General features: G+C 41.3%; 1 protein-coding gene across 3 annotated transcripts in view; it reads left to right on the forward strand.

Moving 5' to 3' along the window:
* The window catches only part of ZDHHC8 (zDHHC palmitoyltransferase 8), a 113,400-nt gene extending 89,768 nt beyond the window's left edge, over window positions 1-23,632 (forward strand). The window contains exons 2-11 of one of the 3 annotated variants that reach the window (XM_086474256.1): window positions 124-245; window positions 4,572-4,735; window positions 7,914-8,086; window positions 8,776-8,878; window positions 12,249-12,340; window positions 14,642-14,774; window positions 15,680-15,797; window positions 16,497-16,606; window positions 19,574-20,610; window positions 23,461-23,632. In XM_086474256.1, coding sequence (XP_086330382.1) covers window positions 124-245; window positions 4,572-4,735; window positions 7,914-8,086; window positions 8,776-8,878; window positions 12,249-12,340; window positions 14,642-14,774; window positions 15,680-15,797; window positions 16,497-16,606; window positions 19,574-20,610; window positions 23,461-23,632 — 2,224 coding nt within the window. Of the gene's footprint in view, window positions 1-123; window positions 246-4,571; window positions 4,736-7,913; window positions 8,087-8,775; window positions 8,879-12,248; window positions 12,341-14,641; window positions 14,775-15,679; window positions 15,798-16,496; window positions 16,629-19,573; window positions 20,611-23,460 lie in introns of all 3 variants that reach the window. The other 2 variants (XM_086474257.1, XM_009959139.2) reach the window with 2 other exon arrangements.
* Window positions 23,633-25,630: the final 1,998 nt, after the last annotated feature.

Consider the following 25,630-nt stretch of genomic DNA (forward strand, 5'->3'; position numbering starts at 1 on the left):
CAGCCTTGCTGCATGGCTGGCGGGGGGGGGACAAGACTGCTTCTCTATGTGATGATGGTAAATGGGAAGAAACGACGTGTTACAGCCAAAAGAACCCTTACCTAGATCTTTTCTTCTCCACAGGTGCCCCTGGTTGACAAAAGCCATCTCCCCAGCCATCCCAGTGTACAATGGGCTCGTGTTCTTGTTTGTACTGGCAAACTTCAGCATGGCAACTTTCATGGATCCTGGAGTTTTCCCACGAGGTAACAGAGAGTGGGACTGTTGGGGGCGGGGGGGGGGGAACCCAAGCCAAAGGAGGTGTCAGATATCCAAATACACTGTTTGCTGACTAATCTCCTTTTTTCTGGTATTCTTTCTTGTAGAGTTTATTTATTTACTTATTTATTATACTCATCTAGGAGTAGGGGCAGGATGATAGTGAAATGTTGGATACCCTCCATCTCTCTTCTGAGCTTGGAGGTGTCAGTTGTCTTTGCACTTGCTCAGACTGGCAGTCGAGGGCACAGGGTTGCGTAGAATGATTCTCCTTGAGTAGCTCTTCTGACTGATGTGATTGCGATTGCCATCCCCTGTGTCATGCTGGCACATTGGATTTAAGTCACTGTCTTCACAATAGGTAGCAGAGCATGGTGGAGGGGAGAGGCTAAACTTTCTGAAACAGCCTCATCAAAGAAGACCTTCCAGAAAGCCTTAAAACAAATGCAAAAGCACTGAATGCTAAAAAAGATAATGATTAAGGCTTGCCTTAGAGTGTCTAAAAATGTATACATTTAGAAAGATATGCCTGCTTAAATTGTACTGATTCACCACTGATTAAATAGAATAAAGATCCTTCAGCTTTCCTAACGGGAACCACAGTGTAGCTATCACTTTTAACACATCTTAATGAGAGAATTATTACCTCATTTTGTCTATATTCAAATAATTATTCACATGCAGTTTGCAGCAGAGACTGCTCAAGGCAGTCTTGCTAAACCAATGGATCTGTGCTCTCTGCAAGCTGTGCTTTCTCACCTCTATTCACTGAATTCAATATCTATTTTGAATTGCTACCAGACAAGAAGAAGGTGCCTGTCCTGCTGGCTTTTCTGAATAGCAACTGCCAGGTTTTTCCAGGCAGCAGGGTCTAGTGATGAGCATCTGTCTGCCATTCCTTTCAGCTGAAGCTTTTGAACCCCTGATTAAGTGTTGCAGTGCTGCAGTTAAGGAAATAATTGTGTGTAATGGCAAACTAAGGCAAAGGCAAGATTCAGTCATTTGCGCAAGATTAAGTGATGTAGTGTTTAGGTGCTTAAAGTTACAAATAGGTGCTAGTGAGGTTTTCAAAAGAGCATAAGTACTTACAGCCTTTAATGAATTTCCTGGACTTTTTAGTTCATCTCAGCAGAGATAACAGTGGTTAAACATGCTTTGGGTGTGAGGTTATTGAAAGCATCCATGCTCTGCCTGTGGTAGGAGGAGAACTGGAATAAAGTTGTTCAGTTTTGAAAAGCCCTGTCTGGGAATCTGATATCTTTGTGCAATGTAGTTCCCTCAGACCAGAGCCTGCAGCTGGGTGCTCACCATGCCCTGTGAGTGATCAGTACTGAGTGTATTGTAAATTCATACCTTCCTTTGCACTTCTCTAACTTCCTTTTGCAAACAAGTTCTTTATTTTGGACTTTGCATTTGAAGGAGAAACACACAGGGTGATCAAATAGAAACTTTGACGCTTTCTTCTCACCTTACCTCCTTTTCCATCTCCCTTGACACAAGGGAATCATGAACAAAGTAGGAAGAGGAGGAGTTCTTACAGCTCGCCATTCTTCTGTCTCTTAATTTGTGGGCTTGGCCTTATATCTCTGTGCTGTGTGTGTGCTTGGTCTGGAAGAGGCTGGCAGCAAGGGGAGGAGGGAAAGGACGAGAAAAGGGGTGGAAGTCATCCTGGAATAAAGTGATGGAGTAGGAGTTTATATGTGTGAAGGAAGCATACTAATAAGGAAAAGAAAAGATGGAAAAGACTATAAATACCAGTGCTGGGAGGAAAAAGGAGCAGATGTTATTTCAGATCACAAGTTAGCAAGTGAAAAAAAGCTATCACCACCCCACGCCACCCGCAGAGCTGCCAGCGCAAGGAGTTCAAAATTTGTAGGAGTGATTTAAAATGAATATACAATAGATCTGTTTGCTTTCTGTTATTGAAATAAGGTTTAATCTTCTTGTTTTTCAAGCTTCTTAGCACATTTCTGATAATTACAAATTTACTTCAATCTAAAACAACAAATAAGCAATACAAAAGCTGAGATTCTAATGAAATCACGTGATTCCTGTAAGGAAGCCACTATAGATCGTAAGATGTTATAAATATATATATATATATGTATTTATATATATAAAACCAAGAGACTTGGCTGCCCTGTGTCTATGGATCAGAGTATGAGAATCTGTGTAGTAAGATACATTCCCCTGCCAATGTATTTTCAGATCACTGAAATCTGGAAATAAACACATTTCTACCTATATTGTATGAGCTTACAGGTTCTCTGGAGATAAAACTTGGGCTATGGGGGGAAGTAAACCCAGCTCACTCTTGTATTGTTGAAGAGGGCCTGAATCAAACTCCCAGAGCCATTACTCATTTTTGAGTCCATTTTTAATTTCTTGGCTCTCTGAATATTTCTGGTATGAATCGGGATTGGCTCTGTGTCAGTGAGTTGCCAGTAATACACCAAAATGAATGAGAAGGAAAGGAAGTATTAAGTCACTGAAATTGGGGCTACCCTGACAAATCTGATTTACAGTCTGGGTTGAGACTGGCAATGTTCGTTGCTGACTAATTATAGATACCAACTGCAAACTGGCTTCTGGTATTTTTGATGTGAATCTATTTTATACAAACTCTTCAAGTGTGTGTCAGTTCTGCAAGACTAATGTGTTTATATGCATGTAGGTATATACTATGTCCAGACTTTTTGTCTGCATAGTCATTTTTTTTACAAGAGCTTGAAAGGTTTGACTGTTCTAGCATCTTGTTTTCATATGGCCACATGTATTATACAAATGGGCTAGTTTATAATAGTATTGAAGAACCTACAGATTGTATTTATAGAAGTGCCTAAGGGATTTAGATTTAGAGTCTAGCACTCGCCAAGAGTCCCACTGACTAGTTATGAAGGAAAATTACAGAGAATGGTGCCAGTAGAGAACTCTGCTTCCACACACAAATGTTAATGCAGAGAATACTCTTGCAAGATAAATACTGTAGCTGAGCCAGATCACAAGCTCATCTAAGTGAAGGGAGAAACTCCCTCTGAAGTCAATGGAAACTGGATCATGGTAACACATCTAGAGAGGATTTAATATAGAACTAAATGACAGTGATTGATGCCCCACTGGGACAATATAATCAAATTCCACCTAATTTGTAGCCAGTCAACCAATGCCAACTGCACTATAATGTTTAATCAGCTGTAAAATAGATATGAACTTCTTAGATTTTCTCTGTCAAAAGGAAACAAATAAAGATCACAGGAATCCAGAAAAAAAGATGAACTTTCATGAACATCATTCCAATTTTTTCCCTTTTCTTCCAAATACATATTTGTCTATTATAGACTGGCTTTCATTTTGTGCATTTATTTTTAAATGGCATCTTTTCTTAAACAGGGCAGCGCTTAGCTGAGATGATAAACCATCTGCCCTCCACGTTGTCCCTAATAAGATGACTGCGATACTGTCATCCTCATCTTACTAATGGCAAAGAGAGGCTAAATGACTAGCTCAAGGCCACAGAGTGAGAAAATTAGAATACAGGACTTCCTGACTCACAGTCCTGTGCTCAGATCAGTAGACCATGCTGCCTTTGAGAGAGGTGAGATCTTCCCAGTTATGTACCGTTACTAAAACAAGAGCATTCTGGGTATGCTATGAAGAGGTGAGCACGGGGTATGCTATAGAGAAGTAAGCACTGATGCAAGGACTTTTCACGGGCACACAAATTGCTTCAGAATGGTATATCTCACTGTGGCATCCGAATCCCTGGAGCAACAGGTCTTTGGAATGATTGTGGGCTGACGCTAGAGTGCTGAACAAGTTGTCATCACTTAGGGTCATCTGGGTTGATTTTTGGGGTTTGAGTTAGCACAACCTTCTTCTAATATTTGTCGATGTAATCTCTTTCACTTTATGTGCTGGTAGGCTAGCATTCAATTAATCCCAAGTGCATGCAGCAGAACTTCTCACGACGAGGGCTTGGGTGATTTCCATCCCCTCTGACTCTAGTCTGCAGCTCATCTCATTCATTCGGGTTGTAAATGCTGGCTAAGACTCAAACACCTCTCTTTGTCCAGGGGCTGGTGAGTAAGGCTGCACAGCACTCCTATGGGAGGTGCTAAAATGAGTCCTGATCACTGAAGTGTTCTGCAGCCCGAACAACCTGTTCTGACAGCCCATCACTTCCACCACTCTGTTATTTCTCTGACAAGCCCAAGAGCATGTGCAGTGCACCTGTATCCAAGGCACTGACTGGATTAGCTCTTATATTTTTACCCTCTGTTATTTTCACTAACTTTTAGTTTTGCATTGAGCAGCAGATGAAGATGAAGATAAAGACGACGACTTCCGAGCTCCACTCTACAAGAATGTGGAGATTAAAGGAATCCAAGTACGGATGAAATGGTGTGCCACCTGCCACTTCTACCGTCCTCCACGCTGCTCTCACTGCAGCGTCTGTGACAACTGTGTTGAGGTAAAAGTTTTGTTGATTACGTGATCTGTTGTTTTTGCCTCAGTGATGGGGTTGCACATACTACTAGAAACATGCAGTTGGGTCCTTCCCCCAGTGTTTCAGTTCTTGCAAGTTCCCAGCTGTAGCCTTGCTGTTGGATTCCTCCTAATTATTACCATTTGAAACACGGCTGTTAGTTATGATGTGTGTTGCATATACAGTAATTTTGATGTCAGCTTTGTTGCCAGTGATAATTAGAATAAAAGTTTATAGTGCTGGCTATGTCTTCCTTGAAGTAGTTAAGGAATTATGAATGTAAAAAAGGCATGAATGGAAAAGTTGATGCAGAGTAAAAGTGCAGCAGAGCAGGAAATTCAGGGTGAACCATTGTAGCTTGTCATGTGTAAGCTTAGGGCTCATCATTTAATTTGGAATAAACTGGTGCCTACATTAGTGGACAAGCAGAGAAGCAGAAATTGTGTGTGAGCTTTAGGAAAACCGAACTCAGAATTCAGCGAGTGGTTCTTCAGTCAGTGGAAGGACCCCATGTTTGTTTCAACACCCCAACTCGGGAGCATGAACTCATTGATGTTTCTAATGTTGGTTGCTCTGAATTATGGGACTTTCATGTTTCTTGATTGACCTAGAGTCTTGGTGAAGCACACAGGATTTTTAAAAAAATAACCCCCAAACAGTAAGATGTGCTTTTGGGCTATAAACATCTCCCAAACTTGTGAGTACAGAGTGCTGTATCCACAGCAGTTAAATTGCCAGGGGGGATTTTTTATTGCTGAGCTAAAAATTCCACTTCTTAAGGATCACTTCTGCTGCAAGGTCTTTTTTTTTTTCCAATAGAAAGATGAAATCTTTACTATATCTACAATATATTCAGCTGTGCCATTAGAATGAAAGGAATTACTAATCAGAAAAGGAAAAAATACCAGAGTCAGCTGGAATGCTGTATACACCATCTTTGTCCTAATCCTCTTTGCCATAAGCAGGGGAATAGTCCCAAAGAAAGCATCACAGTTACGTGTGAGGGACAGACTGCTTGGGTTTATCTTGTGTCAGTCATTTCCTCCTTCAGGGCAATATATATCTAAGTTATAGTTAATCTGGAAGCAGTGCTGTGCCTAGTAACCATCAACAAATAGAACAAGGCTGTCCTGTTGTGGAAGGCCTTAGAAGGATGTGGGATTTGAGAAGATGGAGAGAAAGGAGCTGCCAACGTCCCTGGATAGAGGGGAATAGCCACAGCTATTCATAAGTTGTGTCACACAATTTCTTTAGACTGTTGTGAATTGTTGAATAGAGCTAGATTTTTTAATAGAAAACCTGAGTCATATATTCCTAGTTTTAAACCATAAATGTTTTCACTAATTCTAGACCCTGAATATTGTTTAGATGATGGTAAATTCTCAGTTGTCCTATGGAATTTCTTTCTTCTGCTCTCCCCAGTGGCTCAACATGAAAATTCATTTTCAACAAATGAAGTTTTCTCAGAAAAAAGATTGCTCAAAACTCACTAGTATAAACACTTGTGATTTCATGCTGCCATAAGGCCTCCAAGGGAGTCAGTTCTGCAGCAGAAATGAAAATGGGAGAGAATCCAAAAGAAAGCTAAATAAAATAGCAGAATGCAAGGTGACTCTACATAGAAGTTTTATTGATGGTCAGATCAGTTGAATGTTCCTTCCTATTCTGGTGGGCAAGTAAGAAGCTCTACTTGTATAATTAAATTATGACTGCTGTGGAGGAATGTAGGCAAAAAGCATTAATGACTTCTGAATCAATAAATCATGGTCTTAAACAGCATGCTTTATTGATTCTTGTGATGCTTATTTCCCACTCACCTGTGTATTGTAGAAGAGCTTGGAAACAGTGATAGGAGCGACTCTACTGGCTTTTCCGTTGGAACCCATTCAGGGTCATAATTCACATCTTTTCACTTTCAGTCTAGAATGTGCAATAAAAATTATTTTCCCAAACTTTTGAGCTAATTTGATAAAAAAGAACAAACAACAAAAGCCAACAACACTTGCAGAAATAAAATCAGTTAAAACCTAAAGCCTGCTGTGAGCAGATGGACCTAAAAATGAATCTGTAACAAAAGTAGTCAGATTTTTGTTTTCTTTACTGAAGTGTTTGCAGTGGGTACTTATATAGTTTAATAATCCGTAGATATTTTGGGCTGCATACAACCAGATTTGCATAACAGACATATGCTCTGTCAGCATTTCAGATGTAGCCAATCTTTATTAAGTTGCCCCTGTCATTTTCTAATGTGCTTTGAGAAAGCTCTAATCCATTTTCTTGTATTTTGTAAATTTTTAGAAAATACATTGTGCCAAACTTAAAAATACAAAACCTCTTTTGTCATCATTGAGGAATATTTAAAAATAGCATTGTCACAAAACAAAGAATAAACAATTCCTTTCTTCATGCAGTGAGTGTGTAATATCTGTTCTGAAGAACTCAGAAATAAGAAAGGTTTATTTCTTGCACCTGATCTTGTCTTCACGTCAAGAATAATCACATTGAAGACAGTGGATTTACATGCTTATAAAACTGTGTAAAGGCACTTGAAAGCTGTTTGTGGCTTGCCCTCATTATTAAATCTCCTGTTAAAAGGGATCTGACTTTATGAGGGACTTTGAGCTTTTGACTGAGACAAACAGTTAGGCTTGGGTTCATAACTATTAATGAACTTGTGCAGAACTTTGCCTGTGTCTTACCCAGCTGTTGCTTTTCTTTGGGGACCTGCTTGGTAAAAAAGAATCTTTTGTGATGTCCATTGTTTAAAGTGGGTTCATTCAGCTACGTATGAACACAGAAACATGGGGCAGAGAATTCTGCAGCAGTATTGCATCTTCAAAACATTCAAGGTTATAAGTACTTCATTGTAATTAACTCATGCTAAGGATGATAAAAAATTAGTGCTTCTGCTGCTAGCAGATAAATCGCTGTCTTTTATTTTTTTATATCCTCTCTCCAAACCCTGTAAACACTCAAGTACCTCTCCATCCATAGATACAGAAACCACTTGATCCTAAGAAGAGCCTTATAAAGAGAGTCTAGCACATTGTAAAGCTGCAGAACTAGCCTGATGTAATTTTCCATGACAGTGGTTCAGTTTTATCTCTAAGACAGTGTGTTTGCTTTCACCGTTTGGATATTGTTCCCTATCTCTCCCTTTCTTTACAAGGATTTTGACCATCACTGCCCATGGGTCAACAATTGCATAGGACGGAGGAACTACCGCTATTTTTTTCTCTTCTTGCTGTCCTTAAGTACGCACATGGTTGGAGTATTCACCTTTGGACTCATCTTTGTACTAAACCATATGGAAAAGCTGGGAGCAGCTCATACTACCATTACGTATCCTTCTTTTTGGTCTTTCAAGACTAAAGGTGGCCTTGAGGAAAATGTGAATGAATCTGAAGATTTGTCTTCCTGGAACTGGTGGAGATCTACTCCTCTCGTGATCCCCCATTGCTCTTCCCCTGGAAATGCTTAGTGCAGGTTTTCCTCTGTACCCATCTGACCTGTGTAACCATCGATTACACCCAAAACCATAGCTGGCCTGTTGTCTATCTCAGTTTTTGCCATGACAACCCAGAAGAAGGGTATGCTGCCTCCCTGAATTCCAATTGGGCGTGACTAAACTGCTGGGTACTATTCGTTGTTTTTAAAACTCTGTTACTGTATTTTAAAGCAGAGTTTGCCCTGGAAGCAATCTCCTTGCATGCTAGCATAACACACGGACTGCTGGCTGTAAGGGGTGCTACCCTTGTTGATAGATTAGCACAGAACAGTCTTTACAAGGTGGTTAGAGCCAGAATCAATGAGTTCACATTATTTTTTAACCATCTTGAGGATAAGGATCCAGGCTAGGAGAAGGTGGACCTTCTTTCAAAGTATTTGAAATAAAATTTAGTTAGACTTAATTAAAGGTGAAGGACACCTTCCCTATTTCCAAGGTTTTTTTTTTCTTCTTTTTCTCTCCCTCTCCTTCACAGCCTCTTTTTCCATTCACTCATCCCAGTTTCTTTAACTCCTGGATACAGAATGGCTGTCATGTGTGTGGCTGGGTTATTTTTTATTCCTGTCATTGGTCTCACTGGCTTCCATATTGTTCTAGTGGCCCGAGGGCGCACAACGAATGAACAGGTAAGAAGCAATCCTTCTCTGTGTTTGCGGCTAAGATGTTGAGTTGGGAAGGAAAGTCAGCAAGTCAGCTTGGATAAAGCAAAAAAATGATCCAAATCTTAGCAGTAACACTCTTACCGGAGCTTTTGTGAAGATCTAGGAAGATAGCCTAGTTTTTTATTTTCAGATTTTTTTCTTGAATGCATTACAAGCAAAGATTTTCCCCTTCTAACCACAAAGGATCATCCCAGGCTTACTTACCATTTAAAATCTACTCCTGGCCTTGAAATAGATTTTATGTGGTGAGTACCGTCAACCCTAGAAGTTCAAACTTTATGACTCAGACTGAACAAACCATGAGATTGAATGAAAGAAAGAAAGGAAAAGATTAAATCATGCTTTTGCCCTTTCTCTTGATATTTTGAACTCCCCCAGCTAAACCACACTGCACATAATAAGGTCTGAGCTAGCTTTTTGTCTCTCTCTATCTCTCTATTGTTCTCCTGCGTATGTGCACACGCACGCAGAGAGGCTATTGGACCTAACTTGTTTTACTTCTCCAAACCAAGTGCCAACGTGACATCTTGTGCCAAAAAGCCTGTAAATCTTTGGTTCCCCTGCAGTTACTCAAATGTATATAATCCACAGTGCCTGTGTGGGCGATCCAGACCTATATGCATGTGCACATCAACAGCATGGTACGGGTGATAGAGATCTAGTCATGGGATTGACAGCATGCCCCTGCCATTCGTAAGGGGTAGCTCAGTTAGAAAGCTTGACACTGGGTTACTCAGTGTGCCAGTCTGCTGCACACAGCGTTTTCAGCTTTCTGCCCAAGGCTAATTAATTGTGTGCATTCCAGTGTTTTACCCTTTCACAGTTCCAGCTCCAAAGCGCCCCTAACACATCCGGGGGTTGTTTTGCTTCTTTTTCCACGTCATACTTCTTTTTCTTTTTTTTTTTTTTTCCAAATGCATTTTTACTACTCTTGCGTCTATGGGCGCTTTCTAGCTCCTGCTGAGCAGTGTACTGTTCTGGCTGTCCTGCAGGCTGATGGCTTCGTATTTATGTAGCTTGTATGGCTGCTGTTCAGACTGTAAGAGTTGAAGACGTCTGTCTGAAGCCAGGCTTTCGTAAACTGGGATGAGTCTCCTATCCCACAAGAGACAATAAAAACTTTTATCCAGAATGGCATGGGAGGTTTACATAAGCAAAGAATCTGAAGTCATCCTGAATTGTTGCCTAACACGGCCTTTGAACAAAGCAGTCTTACCATAACTGTAGATCTTTAAATACTTTTCTCTGTCCTGCTTGGAATCAGCTGCTTTTCATTTTAAAATTGATTTTGGCCAAGTATTTGGTTTGATGGTGCTAACGATGGTAGCATGAAACCCAGGGCATTTCAGTCTCATAGCCCAAATCATGGTCTGCTTTAGGCTTGTCTTTGTGCAGTGATGAAAACTGTGCATGAATATTTTAGGCTGAGGAGGAAGGAAAAATTTAAATTAAAAAAAGAGTAAAATTTAACTTCTGGTGTTTGTGGCTATGCTAACATTTAGAAAGGCTGAGAATTTTGCATTTAACTTAATTGAAATTATTGGAAAATGCATCCTAGCTTGGTTTGGTTTCCTGAGCTACCAAACCACTTGAGATTAATTTTGAGATTAATTTATCTTCCCATGCCATTTTCTGAAAATTAAGTATAAGCTGGTCTTAATTTCTGTTTAGTCATATGTACTGCCTGTCTTTAACTGGAGGATGGATGTTCCCAGCCTTCAGGTCCCTTTCAAAGGAAGCATATCTAAGTAATTAGAGCACCAGACCAGGAGTGATGGATATGAGATCTGCTTCTAGCTCTGTCACTGTTTTAAAACATTCAATTTCCTCCTGCAGTCTCAGTATTGATTCTCTTTTGTTACATTGTTAGTTATCTGCTGTCAGCTTTCTAGTTACAATATGCTCAGCTACACTTGTCCTCTTTTCCCAGTACGTTTTATAGGCCAGTGGTACAGACATTTTTGGTGTTTTACTGTATATTTTTGGTATTTGTTCATTCCAGAATTCATTGGGTTTGAGCATTCATAGTAGGCAGACTGTGATTTAGGAGTGCATAGTGGCTGAGTTTAGATGTTTGTGAGCTTTCTGAATGCCTCTGAAAGTCTTTTATGGAATCAAAATAACCCATAGCTCAACATCTGCTCATATCCTGGTATTTTTAGTTTCTGAATAGAGTAAATAAATATCCTTCCTTCTGAGACTATGTATCAGTGGATTTCAAACTGCTTTAGAAACCAAATTGATATAATTAGTAATGTAATCTGTGAGTTAGAGAAATTTTATTTCGTATTGTGTTTGAGAAAATGGGCACAGAGATATGAAGTGCTTTGCCAGCATCTGGCACAAGTCAGCTTAAGCCCAGGATTGAATGCAGATGTGCCAAATGTCCCAGGCCCATGTTTTAGTCATCAGGTTACTCTTCCAACACTCAGAACTTCCAACATTTCTCTCTTGGCCTTTTAAAGAGTTTTATGTTATATCAAAGAGGCCAGCATAATATATTGCAAAATCATTTAATCGTTGTTATTTTATGTGCAAGTAATTAAAGTATTTCTGATACTCCATAAACTTGTTGCTAGATCAGAACTGTGAGTTGATTAAACTGCGTTACTTGCAAACAGCAACAGAAATGCTTTTAATGGCAACCACTATTAATCTCTCTGGCTTTGTTGGTATTTATCCCCATATGGTTACTTTCAAGTATCTGCCTGTAGAGTACAAACCCTTTATAATGCTTATGAAGCTTTGAATGGATCCCACCAGTCTAATGAGGCTTGGCTTTTATTAAACTAGCTCATTTCCAAGCAAACATTGTAATCACCAGGGAGTTCCTGGCACCCTCCTGCATAAGGCAGTGGTTCGTACTGGTTGCCGCCAGGGATGGGATGCTGACAGAAAGGAAACTTTGCTCTCATCCAACATTACGAATGTTGAATTGACATTCCTGTTTGTTTGGAGGGGACCTGCCAAGGCAGAGGAGTGGAAGTGACAGGGGAATCAAAGGACCAAAACAGGTTGTCTGGCTGACAGCAGGCACAAATCTAATGCAGGTGCAGCATGCAGAGGTGAACCTGGCCGCTTTGAAACCCAGTCACATTGAGCTCACTGCCCTTTTGGGAAAGGGTATTTAGCTGATGTGCCTCCTGGCTAGAAGTAGCTGATGGGGGTGGTGCATTAGAGCAGGAAAGAGGAAGTACAGCATTCAAAGAACAATGATCTGTTTGGGAAGGACAGTAGGGTCAGAGCAAGGCATACTTACTCTTGGCTTTCTGAGGGTTGGATAATGACTTTTATATAACCAGAGGTTTGAGGACTGTCCTGAATATGTTTCCAGGTGACAGGTAAATTCCGTGGGGGAGTGAATCCTTTTACCCGAGGATGCTGCGGAAACGTGGAACATGTGCTTTGCAGCCCCTTGGCTCCCAGGTAAAGAAATGCACTTAACTGAGAATGAGGGAGGTGGAGTAGTTGTTGGGACAGAGGAAGAAAATGTACTTGGTTGGGCTCACAAGTGAAGACCACTGATGAAATAACAGGGAAGTAAAGCAAAACACTCCTGAAGACAGAGCTCTGTGATAGCTGCTTCACTGTTCCATGGTTCATAACCCTCATCCCAGAAACCTTTATTTGGAATGAGCGTGTCAAATTATATCAAGAGCTGATACCCTTGACTTCACCAACTTGTTTATCCAGTGGATTTCAGTAACAAGTTAAGTTTCCATATGTTATCATATTCCCAACACAGCTTTTTGCACTGTACAGTCAATGTCCAGGTGTTCTAGTCTGCTGGAGAAAAGGAAGGAATCTAAAATCAGCCTTTCTCCTTAAGACTTAAAGCTAATTTAAGGCTTCTATGGTTTTCAATCTCACTGGCACTTTCATTATCATAAAACAGATTTTCAATGAAGTCTACATCATGGAACTTGGGATTTTATTTATGGCTTTCTATTTTTGGGGAAATGGATTTATCGTTTCACATTTTGAAATCAGGATTTTAATGCAATAGATCAGATGGAGTGCTGAGCTGTCCAGCCTACAAACATGTTAATAATCATACTACAAGATGACTTATTTGAGCCTTTTCAGGGCGTTGAGCAATTCCAGACCCTGACACTATTATCTGCCTTTTTTTTTTCCTCTTCACTATGCAACAAATAAGTCCTAAAAGACTGTTACATGTGTTAAAGTGAAGACACTGGAACAGCTGCTTCTCAAAATTACCAAAACGTGACAGGTCAAGATTCTTTAAGAGAGCAGGATACAAGAAGCTGGGAGACACTCCTGTTAAGAGAAGGGTGTGAATACTATCATCATGGCTATTCTCAGACTTTCAGCAAGCAGAATGTTTGTGTTTTGTGAAGACCTGTTCAAGTTGTCCTGTATATTGGAAGTCACTGAGCCATCACTACTAGAATGCCATATTTGCTAGATAAAACCGAGAAAGGTTGTGTGTTTATTGATATTTATGCATTGTACAGCCACTGCATAGTTGTGCTTACAGAATCCTAGTCCACTGGAAAAAATTAGATATCTAAAGTCAGCCCTTTCCTTTTAAACTTGTTGCTTCCTATGGACCTGTCTGTTTCTTTTACCTCCATTTATCTGATCACTCTAAACATGGTACAGAAACAAGTCACCGTATGGTAAGCTAGAACTGACTGCACATCATCTTCTCCATGTTAATTCCCCATGTGCTGGGTCTTATTCCCCCAGTCACCATCTTCCACTGCAGGGAAGCTCTTTCATATCAGCTAGGTAAGAGCTAGTAGATCACTTCCATTGGTGGTAGGCCTCTCTTGCTCTCCTCATGTGAACTGTGTTGTTGTCCATCAGTGCTTCAAAAATTGCTTGGGTTTTTTAATGTATCCTCTCCTTTTTGCTCACTAAAAAAACCCCATTGGTCTTTTTTACTGCTTTTTAATTATTACATCCATTTAAATAAATGATCTGTTAGAGAGTAGCGTAAGGGAAAGGGACCTGGGGGTCCTGGTGAACAGCAGGATGACCATGAGCCAGCAATGTGCCCTCGTGGCCAAGAAGGCCAATGGCATCCTGGGGTGGATTAGAAGGGGTGTGGTCAGTAGGTCGAGAGAGGTTCTCCTCCCCCTCTCCTCTGCCCTGGTGAGACCGCACCTGGAATAGTGTGTCCAGTTCTGGGCCCCTCAGTTCAAGAAGGACGGGGAGCTGCTGGAAAGAGCCCAGCGCAGAGCCCCAGAGATGATGAAGGGGGTGGAACATCTCCCTTCTGATGAAAGGCTGAGGGAGCTGGGTCTCTTGAGCTTGGAGAAGAGGAGACTGAAAGATGACCCCATTAATGTTTATAAATACATAAAGGGCGAGTGTCAGGAGGATGGAGCCGGGCTCTTCTCGGTGATGGCCAATGACAGGACAAGGGGCAACACGTGCAAACTGGAGCATAGGAGGTTCCACATTAACGTAAGGAAAAAATTTTTCACTGAGAGGATGACAGAGCACTGGAACAGGCTGCCCAGAGAGGTGGTGGAGTCTCCTTCCCTGGAGACATTCAAAACCCATCTGGATGCATTCCTGTGTGATCTACTCTAGGTGGTCCTACTCTGGCAGGGGGGTTGGACTAGATGATCTTTTGAGGTCCCTTCCAACGCCTAACATTCTGTGATTCTGTAAATGGAGGAAGATTTTCTTGTCTCTATGCCTTGTTCTTAGGTTATTGTTTATTTTAATGATGGCTGTTGAACAATTAATCAGGTACATAGTTGAGCCCAAGAAAAAGCAAGCTGTGAGTGTGAAGCCTCCTTTCCTCAGACCTGATTTATCTGAGCGACAGATCACAGTGAAGATCAGTGACAACGGGATCCAAGCCAACCTCAACCGGAGCAAGGTAAGGAAGGCAGCCTTCAAGTGCTGCTTTTGAAGAGCATGGATTGAGCTTTATCGAGCCTGGGAATGAGTTTGTCATTGAAAATCTCATTGAGATGATTAATTTTTTGGAGAAAATTATAGAGGTCAAGTCCTTGTAACATAATTCATCCTCTGAAAGTAACCCAGGTTCAGTAACAGCAGCTCTTGATTCAGTAACAGCCCTACAGCCCTTTCTGCAGCTCTATAATAGAATGCCTCTGGGCATCTTTTGGAAGAGGTGACTGTTCTTTGTAGTAGTTACTTTCTGTCCCAAGAGTTGCCACCTTGTGGTGTTCAAATTAATTTTAATGAACCCGCAGTGTGCGGGAACTCTTATACCACCAAGTCAGCTGTTCTACTTCAGAGGTTTTGAGCTTCCAGACTGCAGGAAGGCTTGTGGTCCAGTGAAAGGAATATTGTCTCAGAAACTGAGTTCTCTTCTCTACTTTTTTCAATTTCTCCTGGCTTGAAATAGACAGAAGGGTTTGTTTAGTGATATAAAAAGCAATGGATTCACAAGAAGCCACCTTGCAGGATTTTTGTGGATAGTTACTTGTTACACTCAGCATAGTTACTTGCTGAGAACTGCCTCAAAAGTTGCTGAAAAATGCTAGAAAACACCGTTGTCTTCTACCACATATTAACTAGCGTGTTGATAATGTTATTTAGCATGCCAAGTAGACTAGTATACTGCATTTAAAATTATACTGGCTTGTTACGACAATGCTAATTTTACACCTGACTGTCCTTGTCTGCTGTGGATGCTAAATCATGTTTGCCATTATAGGTATAGGTAGTTCTTGTTCTGTGGTACCTCCAGCACTCTGACGCGTGCTGTTTCTTAACCAAGTTGTGGGTAACGATTGATTCTTTGTTCATTTTCAGTCTAAAATTAGCCTGGAAGGTCTGGAGGATAAAAGTATCGATGTGCAACCACCTCTCCCACCTAAAGGAGATCCAAGCAAGTACTCTGAGCTAAAAGGGCAATTGGGAACCAGTGAAGGTATCGTTGCATGTTCAGTGTTTTATTTTTCTTAAAAAGAAAATATTTCAGCCTCTTTAAAAGGCTTCTGGTATTCTTTCAAAACAGTAAGGGATCTGGGTGAAGGGTTTTTTTCTATTTATAGGAGTTCTGAGCTAGGGGAATAAAGAGCAGGAAAGGGAGAGAAAAGTCAGATTGAAGTGGTTCACTCAAGCGTAAGTTGTGTATTTCATATCAGTTCCGCAGAGTTTTAAAACCCTTTTAAACCCCCTCTTAAATTTTTGATCAGTTTTGAAATGAAAACTGTCATTTTGAACTAAGGAATCAGAAATATTAGCATGAAATGCTTAGGCATTACAAACTGAATTATTTCATTTATGAAAATGTTAAATGAAATCTTTGATACTATGAAAAAAGCTCTTTTTTTCAGACAAAACTAGTAGCTGAATTCAACCCATCTAGTATTTCAAATTATGGCAAAATATGTCACATCACTTAATAAATTCTACTTTGTTTCTTCTCTTTAGACTGCTGATCTGGCAGCAATATACTGTTGTTTCCACAGGGGCCCCATTGATTTTGGTGGAATTCTGCACAAAAGTACCAAGTTTTATTCTTTCCAGAACACATTGCAGAGGACCATGGATAGCAAGGAATTAGGGATGATAGCTTTTTATTTACAGATTTTAATAGAAAGTGTTTTTTTTTTTTCTTTTACAGAAGATGGCCTTTCACCCAAACTTATCAGCCCTCCTACACCTGCCATGTACAAGTATCGACCAGCTTTCAGCAACAATCCCAAAGTCCACTACCATGCTACAGCTGAGCAGGTGAGCGAGCCGGGGAGAATCTGCTCTCAGCTACACTGGGCAACATGGAGCTGACGATAAATTCACCACAGGGCTCTAGTGAACGTCAAGAGTGTAAAAGTAAATAACAACACTTGGTGTTGTTGTGCAATAGTGGATATTTTCACTATGCTCCTTATGAAAACATGTCTGCTTTTGCAGTTTTCCCCTGTTGAGTTTGACACATCTGTCCTGCTGACAGGCATGCACTGCTGCTTTACCAGTGTCTTGGCCTGATCCTGAGGTGCTGAGAAGTGTCACCTCCCATTGGCTTCTCCTGACATAGGTGCCAGCTCACATTCATTTCAGAGAGAGCTGGGCACACTTAGTGCTTTTCTGGATCAGACCCTTTGGCCAACAGACAACATGCTCAGTGATTCCTTAAGATGTCAGCTTGCAAAACAGAAAAAACTTTTAAAGCACCCCAAGAGATATTTTAGTTAAAATTAATGGAAGATTCCTCATATTTGACCTTCCTTAGCACCTTCTCAGTGCATTTGAGTTATATGGAAAAAACCCCTTCCTAACACTTGGCACCATTTCCTCCTATCAAGAAAACTGAGGTCCAAATAATTAGAGAGACTTGCTCTGGAATTTTGACTGTTTTCTCTTTTGCTTACGAGTTTTGAAAAAGTTTACACTGTTTCCTTTGGAAGCAGAGTGCAAAACTAACCCTGGTGCCAACAGGCTTGTTTTTCTCACTTGTCACGGATTTGTTGCAAATATTCTTTGGTCTCCCAGGACCTGAGAACAGCAGTTTCAAAGTCACTGGTCTGACTTGTGTATTTGCAGTATGTTTGCAAGTCTTCACACACCAGTGGAGATACCCTTCAAACACACATACCACACACAATGCAGTTTTCTTACAATTGATTTCATCAGGTCCTCCAGTGTCACCCCTGCAATAACAAGAAGGGGGTAATATAAGTGAGGAAAGGAAAATATGGTAGAGATATATAATTGACTGCAGCAACACTGGAATAAGGCAGAATGTTCCTTAAATGGTGAAGAAAACTTTTCTAGTATCCTTCTCATTTCAAAAAGAAAGATGGTGATAGATGGTGGAATTCCAGCTGCCACCAAGTTTGGGGTTTAGCCTTAGTGCAATAATTGTAAATCTTATTCTCTGGATTTGTCCACTTAGTGAAGAAAAGATTGGCTTAGGAAAGGGAACATAAGAACAACAGTGTGCTCACTGAATCCAAAAAGTTTAATATCCTATCATCTTCGCTTTATTACATGAAAAATGGCTTGACATCCAATTCAAAATATTCTATTTACAGGCATTAGCTAGCAATTTTGAGCTGTGTAAGCAACAGTATTTTGGGTCATGACGCCAAAAGTCAGAGCGCCATGGAAGGCAAGCTGATTCTATTCGTTCAGTACATATTCATAGATGCAATATAGATAAGGCATGGGTTCTGATTAGGCCAGGAGACTGGGCAGTGCTATGAAATGATAACAGGGTACAGCACCTTTACTCTGAGGCTTCCTGTTTCAATCCTAACCTAAAAGATGTTGTTTCTATAGGCTGACTGGTGTGCATACAATCAGCTTTGTGGACTTGTTCGACTTTATATTAGTCTCAGCTTTCTAGTAGTTGAGTGGGAATATTATAAAAATTAGTTCACTTGGCAAGCTGATAGGATAGCATGTATTTGTTTGCCAAGCCATATCTAAGTATAAGGTACAGAGGGAAAGAGACTAGCTGGTGTGAGGAATATCATATTGTCTCTTCTGTATCAGTTCTTCAGCCTGCCAATGTAATTCTGCTTTTGAGCAGTGAAAGCTGTTAGGAAAGAGGGATTGGGGCACAAGGATAAGTAGCACAAATGCAAGCTACATCATTGCTCTCTTTTCGTCCTTTACAGGCTGTCACTTGGTCTCCTTTTTCCAGAGAAGGCCAATTTAGCACCATGCTCTAGAAGATAGTGAGCTGGTTTGCATATTTCTCTACCTTCTAGCTCAAAGAAAAAAACTTGAAGAAGAACTCAAAATAAAACACGTTTTTGCCAGTTAGGCTTTTTTGGATAATTTTCCTTTAAAAGAAATTAGATAAAGAACCAACTGCGTTGACTGCATTTCTGATTAAATATGTGACTGATAATAATTCTTTGTTTGCAGAGACAATGTAGCCAGTTTATTGTGCACATGGCAAACTCTTCCTTAAAAATAACAGCAAAATAATTTGCTTAGCACAGAATGGCATTTTAAGTGCACAGATCTGTAACTAATCTTTCATAGAGTAAACCAAAGTGAAGTCCTATCTGTTTTCAATGCACATAAATAAATTATGACCTATGTTTCCTTCTCTGATGTGGCCATTCTCTCCTACTCAGGCAATAAAAAAGAGAAAATTGCTTCATTTTTTTGTTTAAATGGTGGGAAGGAGCCTCTCTGCTTTAATTAAGCTTAGGTGCTTAATTTTGAAGACCTATGACCAGAAATTCGGAATTACTGAATATTCGTAGCTCTGAGTAAAGCGGATAAGAGTTTGCTGGTCCCTAATGTGTTGAAATAAAGCCTAAAGTATTTCTGACTCAGCACGCAAAACCAGACATCCCTCAACTCGAGAGCTATTTGTAGAAAACTTGAAGTGCTTTTTCCAAGGGCAGTATTATCAGATTACAACCTGATATACCTTGACTGAGACATGAGTCTCAGTTTAGAAGGTCTCTCATTCTGTGTTTTCAGTGTCCATGTATTGACATGTCTATTAGTGTCAATATTATTTATCACTTACTATGAATAACTCCTTCTTGCTTCTAAAGTGCTTATCCATATGCTGAACAGAAGTTAGGAGATTCCTTGTAATGAACCTGTGTCATAGCTGGGCTGAGAGTCTGAGAGAAGACCTCCAGCTCTTTTCTTCCCATGCACTCACCATGGAGAGGAAACCTCTATTTACATATCGTTTACTTCTGATTCTCATATTCACCTCTGTTTTAGATCACCATGCAGGAAGGACACAGTCAAGGGGCTCTGATAGAAGAGGATGGCAGGAGCCTTGATTACCAGTCCGAACCCAGCTTGGACATCCCCAGCTACCGGAAGAGCTCCCTCCACAAGACCTATCAGTCTTCCCCACTCCAGATAGATTCCTTTGCCATCAATTCACGATCCCTGAGCCTGAAATCTGCTGGCAGGAGAGGGACAGACAAAGTGCCCCTTCATCCAATGAAGTCTGAAGGGGCAGCTTCCACCCCTTACAAAAGCATCTTCTCTCCCAATTCCCTGTCAAACAGAAATGGGAGTCTTTCGTATGACAGTTTGCTAAACCCCATGTCGCCCTCGGGGAGGAAGTGCATTGCCCATTCTGCAGTCAGCTCCGTTGGGTACCACTCCCCGTATTTATCAGCCAAAATGTGCCATCTACGGGGGAGCGAGCTGCAACGCCAGCCACCGCAGAGCTTCAGCCCAGTGCTGGGGGATCCAGCTCCACATCAGCGAGACCCCTCCCCAGTCCGCTATGATAACCTTTCCAAAACCATCATGGCATCCATCCAGGAGAGGAAGGAGATGGAAGAGAGGGAGAAGCTTCTCCACTCACACCCTGATTCAGTGTTTGCAGACTCAGGTGTCTATGACACCCCTAGCTCTTACAGCCTTCAGCAAGTCAGCACGCTCTCTGAAGACCCACGCAGCATGGCAGTGAGATATGGATCTAGAGACAATCTGATGGCTGCTACCAGTTTTAGCACAAGGAACCCTATACTGCAGTCCTCAGTATCTTCACTCTCAAGTGCAATGACAAGAGCACCAAGGACTTCCACAACCTCTCTGCAAGCTGATTTAGCCAATAATAATGTCCAGTCCCACCAAGCACTACAGGGCAGGGTGAGCAATGGCTCCTACAAATCCCCAGGCCACCAGGTCCCGTCGTCCCCCACAGGGATGCCTAGGTCACCCTCTTACGGAGGCCCGAAGGCTGTCTCATTTGTAAACACTGTGGAAATTACAGAGGTGCAATCAGTGGGAGCACAAAGGTATGTACTGCTGTAGGTGCCGCTTAGCAATGCGAATCTGTTTGCAAGCAAGTGCGGAGGGCTCTGCTGGAGGCATGACCCAGATTACCTGTTTGCTGCAGGCTAGCGAGGGTGGGAGGTTTGTGGGTGCTCGTCAATTCTCCAACACCCTCATAGCAAACTCATCATGACAAAATGTTTGCAGGTTTGCTGTAACTTGAACTGCAGGCGGTCAATTAAGTTGTAAAAGTCATTGCGATTCAGTGTCTTACCTGAATCAGGTAATTTGCAAGATACGAGGCAGCTTATCCCTCCCATTAGGCACAAGGTGGTGGAGCTGTTTTAGCTTGCAGCCTAATGGGAGGCTGGACCCAGCCGTTGTTTGGACTCAGAGGCAAAGCTGGGATTACAGTGTGTGCAAGCATACCCTGCACTAAGGGAAACAGGGGCTGAGACCAGTCCTGGAAATTGTGCGTGGCATAAAGAGCTGTGTATTTAGCTGTGTTGAGTGCCCAGTAGTACAGAACTGGTGATAAAAGCACAGACCATCTTGCCATTACCTTAGGGCCTCACTGCCTCCTTCCTTTCTGTGAGAAAGCATGGGGAGAGAGAGGATTTGCTGTGCTGAGAGCTTGAGTAAGTGGTATCTGAGCAAGATCCTCAGCTGCAGCATCTGCTTGTGCTTATCTTTCTTTCTCTTCCTTCTGGAGACTATAAGGCCTGGAAGGTCTGGAAAGAGCTATATGGTCCCACTGAGGATGCAGTATTTCAGCCAAGGCGGGGTCTGGAGTGCTAATCAGAAATATCTAGGTTTTCTTTGCATCTGGCACTTACTGCACTATGCTGTCCTCTGGTTAAGATCCCAGGTTTCTCGCTCCAATATTATCCAACATTTTGGGGAAAGTTATTGCAATGTGGGAGAACCATTGTTGTAGGTCTAATGAAGTTTAGTGCCAGCAAGTTTTTCTCAAGGTTTTCAGATAAATTGTAGTTGTTAAGATGATTTGTCTACTGATGGAAGATCTAACTTCGAGGAGGTAGGCAGCCATTTTTTCCTCTTCGTATGTATTAAAGAAATTAGTCTGTTTCAGTGAAAGAAGACCTATGGACTTTCTTTTGCCTCTCTGCCCTCTCTTTGAGACCTGGATGTGTCAGCTGCTGCTGTAGCAAAGATTCTAATGAAAAGCTGTTTGCCTTTTCTTAGATCTCTGATTCTTGGTTATGCTGTCAGCCTGTTGGTCCCACTGCTTTTACATTGTGCTTCTTTAAAATGTAGAGCCTGTAAATTCACTTCAGTTCAGCTCTTCGAAGTAATGAAAAATACAGTGTTTGGCAAAAGTGGTCTAGCTATTAAAATAGCTACAGATCCCATCAGATGTTAAAGAAAGTTGCAGACACATGATACCATTGCAGAGGATCTTTTTTACTGAGGTTCCTAAAGTCAAGTCAAATTCCTAGATTAATAAATAAATAGCTTAATAAACTTCAAGTATTTTACCTAGTGAAATAAAGTTCCCACAGGCACTCTGTGCTTTGTAAACCTACCGTGTTTTCTCTGTCAGTAACAATACAAATTACTTTCCCTTCTCTCCTTTCCCCTAACGCTCCCCAGCTCCTTTCTGCCTGGTTTCAGGAGACAGACTGTGTTCTTCAGGAGAATTTCAGCGCTGAATTAGGGCTTTTATAATACTTCGGTGAGACAAATGTAGAATTAGTTCCCTGCATATTTTGGCTGTTTGGGGATACAGCAGCATTTTATGAAACCACACAAATTTTTTTTTTATATTTATGTGTGTGTGTGTTTTGCTGGTTCAGATACCCACAACTCCATTCTCTAGTACAAGCACAGCTTAAACACATAGGAGCAGCTGGGCTGGTGTGAGCTGACAGACCATGCTACTCTTTCACGTAAAGAAAGAAATAGCCTTTTGAATACAGTTAATCCATCAAACCCTCTGGCCTCCAGAAAAAGTCAGGGTGGTCAGAAATAGCTCAGGCTGCCTCGGTTTGCAGGGAGACAGAAAGTGTTCCCTTCTGGAAGATATTTCAGCTCCCAGTCAGTGCTGCTGGCAGGAGCCAGTCTTAAACTTCAGACTGACGCAAACCCAAGCAGACGTCCACTGTGGAGAAATAAGATGTAAGAATACAGCAGGCTCCAGTTATGCTGGCACTTCCAGAACATACACAAGTTCTTTGGTAGGCTTTTACCTAATCACTTCGTGAGTCTTGGGAATGAGACATTAAGCTTTAGTGTCTAGTGGCCTAGATTTAAAAGATCTTTTGAGGAAATCTTGTTGTCCGTGCTCCCTGGAAGTAGGTCATAAAAAAGAAAGTTATTTTAAAGAGTCCATCCGGAATGTGGTCTTTAATTACAGCCTTTCTAGAGTGCTCCCTGACTTGATTCAGTTTGTGTCTTCTGTTATAAAGAAGTCTTATGCTTCACCTCTCTTACGTCTTTCAGAGATGAGCAACATAATTTTGTTTAACTGACTGTTTAACTGGGAAGTGTTTTTTTCTGAGTATTTTTGTAAGACACAGTTTGGCTTAAGGTCAGCGGTGGTGACAGTTGAACACCTCTGCATCCTACAAGTGCTTATGCAATTAGTTTGGTTCAGCAAAGCATTTAAGCAGGTAATTAAATGAACAAATATTACTGGGGTCTGATCCATGAACCTAATGACCAGATGAATTCTCTCGTTTCAATGGCTTTTCATCAAGCATATTGGCTTCAACCAGATTGCTCCCATGCTTGAATATTTTGCAACACTGGGACTCAGGGTAACAGGGATAATTTTTTATCCTGAGTGAAGCCATTTTGTTCTCACACTTTGGTCACTAACATTTCATCTTTCAATATTTCTTTTGATGCAGGGATGACATGCAGTTGAAGACACCTCACAGTAAAATAAATGGACAGCCAAAAGGAATATCCAGGCTGGGTTCAACATCAAGTTCCCAGGGGACGCCTGTCAGCCCTGCTAGACACTCAAATGTTAAGAAGGTGTCTGGAGTTGGTGGAACAACTTACGAAATTTCAGTGTAAAATAAAATTAATTAAAAATAAAGAGCCATCCACTCAGCCAGCCATGAAGCTAGGAGCACTGTGAAGACTCAAATAACAACAAAGAAGGAGCAGCAGCAGCCGGCCACTCTCCTTTTCTTGTTTTGAGTTTGTTCTGTTTTCATCTTTCTCTTTTGGCCAAAAACCAGCTGCAGCTTTATTCCTGAGGGAATAAAATTGTACAGTCCATCAGACTCTTCGTGAACCGACAGGCGGGAACTGGCTATGACCTAACACCACAGCCACAGCGGATTTCTTTCATGCAAGAGAGTGCTAAAGCCATTGTGCGTGTGTCTGTCCAACAAACCTGTTGTGTATCAGTTGTGCTGTGAAAAAGTACGGTCAGTCCAGGATCATCCAGTTTTTCCCATGTCCCTTCGCAGTTCTTCTGGCCAGCAATGTGTCCAGCAGGAGTCAGATGCCCGACTGCTGTTTTCCTGCCGACATGGAAAGCAGGCTTCCTGTGCTGGGCAGTCTGCGTGTGTGAGAACTGCTCTGTGTTCCCCAGGCATGGCAGGTTGGGTTCCTCCTCCTGGGAAGGAGCAAAGCAAGGGCACTTGGGCCACGAACGCCATATCGTCTATAAAAGCCTCCCTGCTCCCTGGTCCTGGATGGGAGCAGGAGAAAGGATAGCAACAGCTTCTCACTGTCTGCCATTTGCCTCCTTGTGTGTGAAATTGTGTGTGTGTGTGTGTGCGCGCGCGCGCGTGTTCGTCTCTCGTGGAAAAGGACCGCAACACCAGTGAGGATCTTCCACTCTGACCTCTTGCTCCGTCTGGTTTTTAAAGGCTTCTCTGACTCAGAAACAAAACCAAGCAGATAAGAATGGAAATGTTTGGATGGGAACATATTTTAAACAGCCGTCAGCTGCTTTCCCTGCACCCTCCTTATTACCTGTTGGATTTAGGCAATAACATGGTTTACTGCCTTGCCCTGGTGCCGTCGGTGTAATCCTGCAGCAAGGTTATCATGATCTGTTGAATTTACAGTGTGTGTACCTGAGCCAAGCATACATCTAAAGGATATAAATTTTCTGTCTGCCTAATTACTAGCACATTCCCTTTGGTCTTCAATACTGTTAGACAAAGGATTTTTCCATGTGGGGTTCTTTACCCCTAAGGAACACCTTTTTAAGAAAATATCAATCAAATCTATTTAACACTCTGAGGTTTCATTTTCCCGTCTCCATAAAACTACATTTATTTTGTTGTATTTAAATACAACTATAAAAAACAAGAAAGGGGTGTGTTAGTTTTGTCACAAATATGAGGACTCTGGCAAAGCTAATTTTGGGACAAATGGAACTTTTTTTCTTTTCTCCATTCCTTATCTCCTTTTCCTTCCCATTCAGTTACCACCTCAGACATCAAAAGTACTGAGATCTGGACCAATGCCAACTAACCAGATCATGTGTGCAATTAAGAATATCCTGAGCAACTGTTGCCAAAGTCACTAAAAATTATTATTTATCACTGAGCCAGTCAGCATACAAAACCTCAACTTACCACCTGATTCTCCTGGTGAATAGTTTTGACTAGAGAGCTAAATTCATCGTTTTTCAGGGTATTTGTTTCAAGGGGTTGAATCCCTTTTCGTCCTTGACTATAATGGAGAGCTCTTCAGATGTTTGGTAGCAATTCAGAATGTGTTGATAGCATCTTGTTTTCATGTATGTTGAGATTAATTATTCCAGAAGGCAAATATTGACCTCCATTTTATCTGGTTAAAATTTATCTTTTGATTTGATAAATCTTGACATCTGCTGCAATACATGTTTATTATGTCCCTGGTATATCACATCATTTTTTGGAGAGGAAGGTTGAAGACAACATAAGAAAGTTAATCGTCTCTCTGTGTAATGCTCTATTTTGCCTGAAGGGAGAAACCTGGAAAGCAATGCAGCTGCAATAGGTCAAAGTTATGAGAGAGTGAACTAGAAATCAGTGTGTGTTTTATTGCCTTGTCGATATTTTAAATGCC

The sequence above is a fragment of the Leptosomus discolor genome, chromosome 16 (genome assembly GCF_034619465.1).
Source record: "Leptosomus discolor isolate bLepDis1 chromosome 16, bLepDis1.hap2, whole genome shotgun sequence".
In the NCBI taxonomy this organism is placed as follows: domain Eukaryota; kingdom Metazoa; phylum Chordata; class Aves; order Leptosomiformes; family Leptosomidae; genus Leptosomus; species Leptosomus discolor.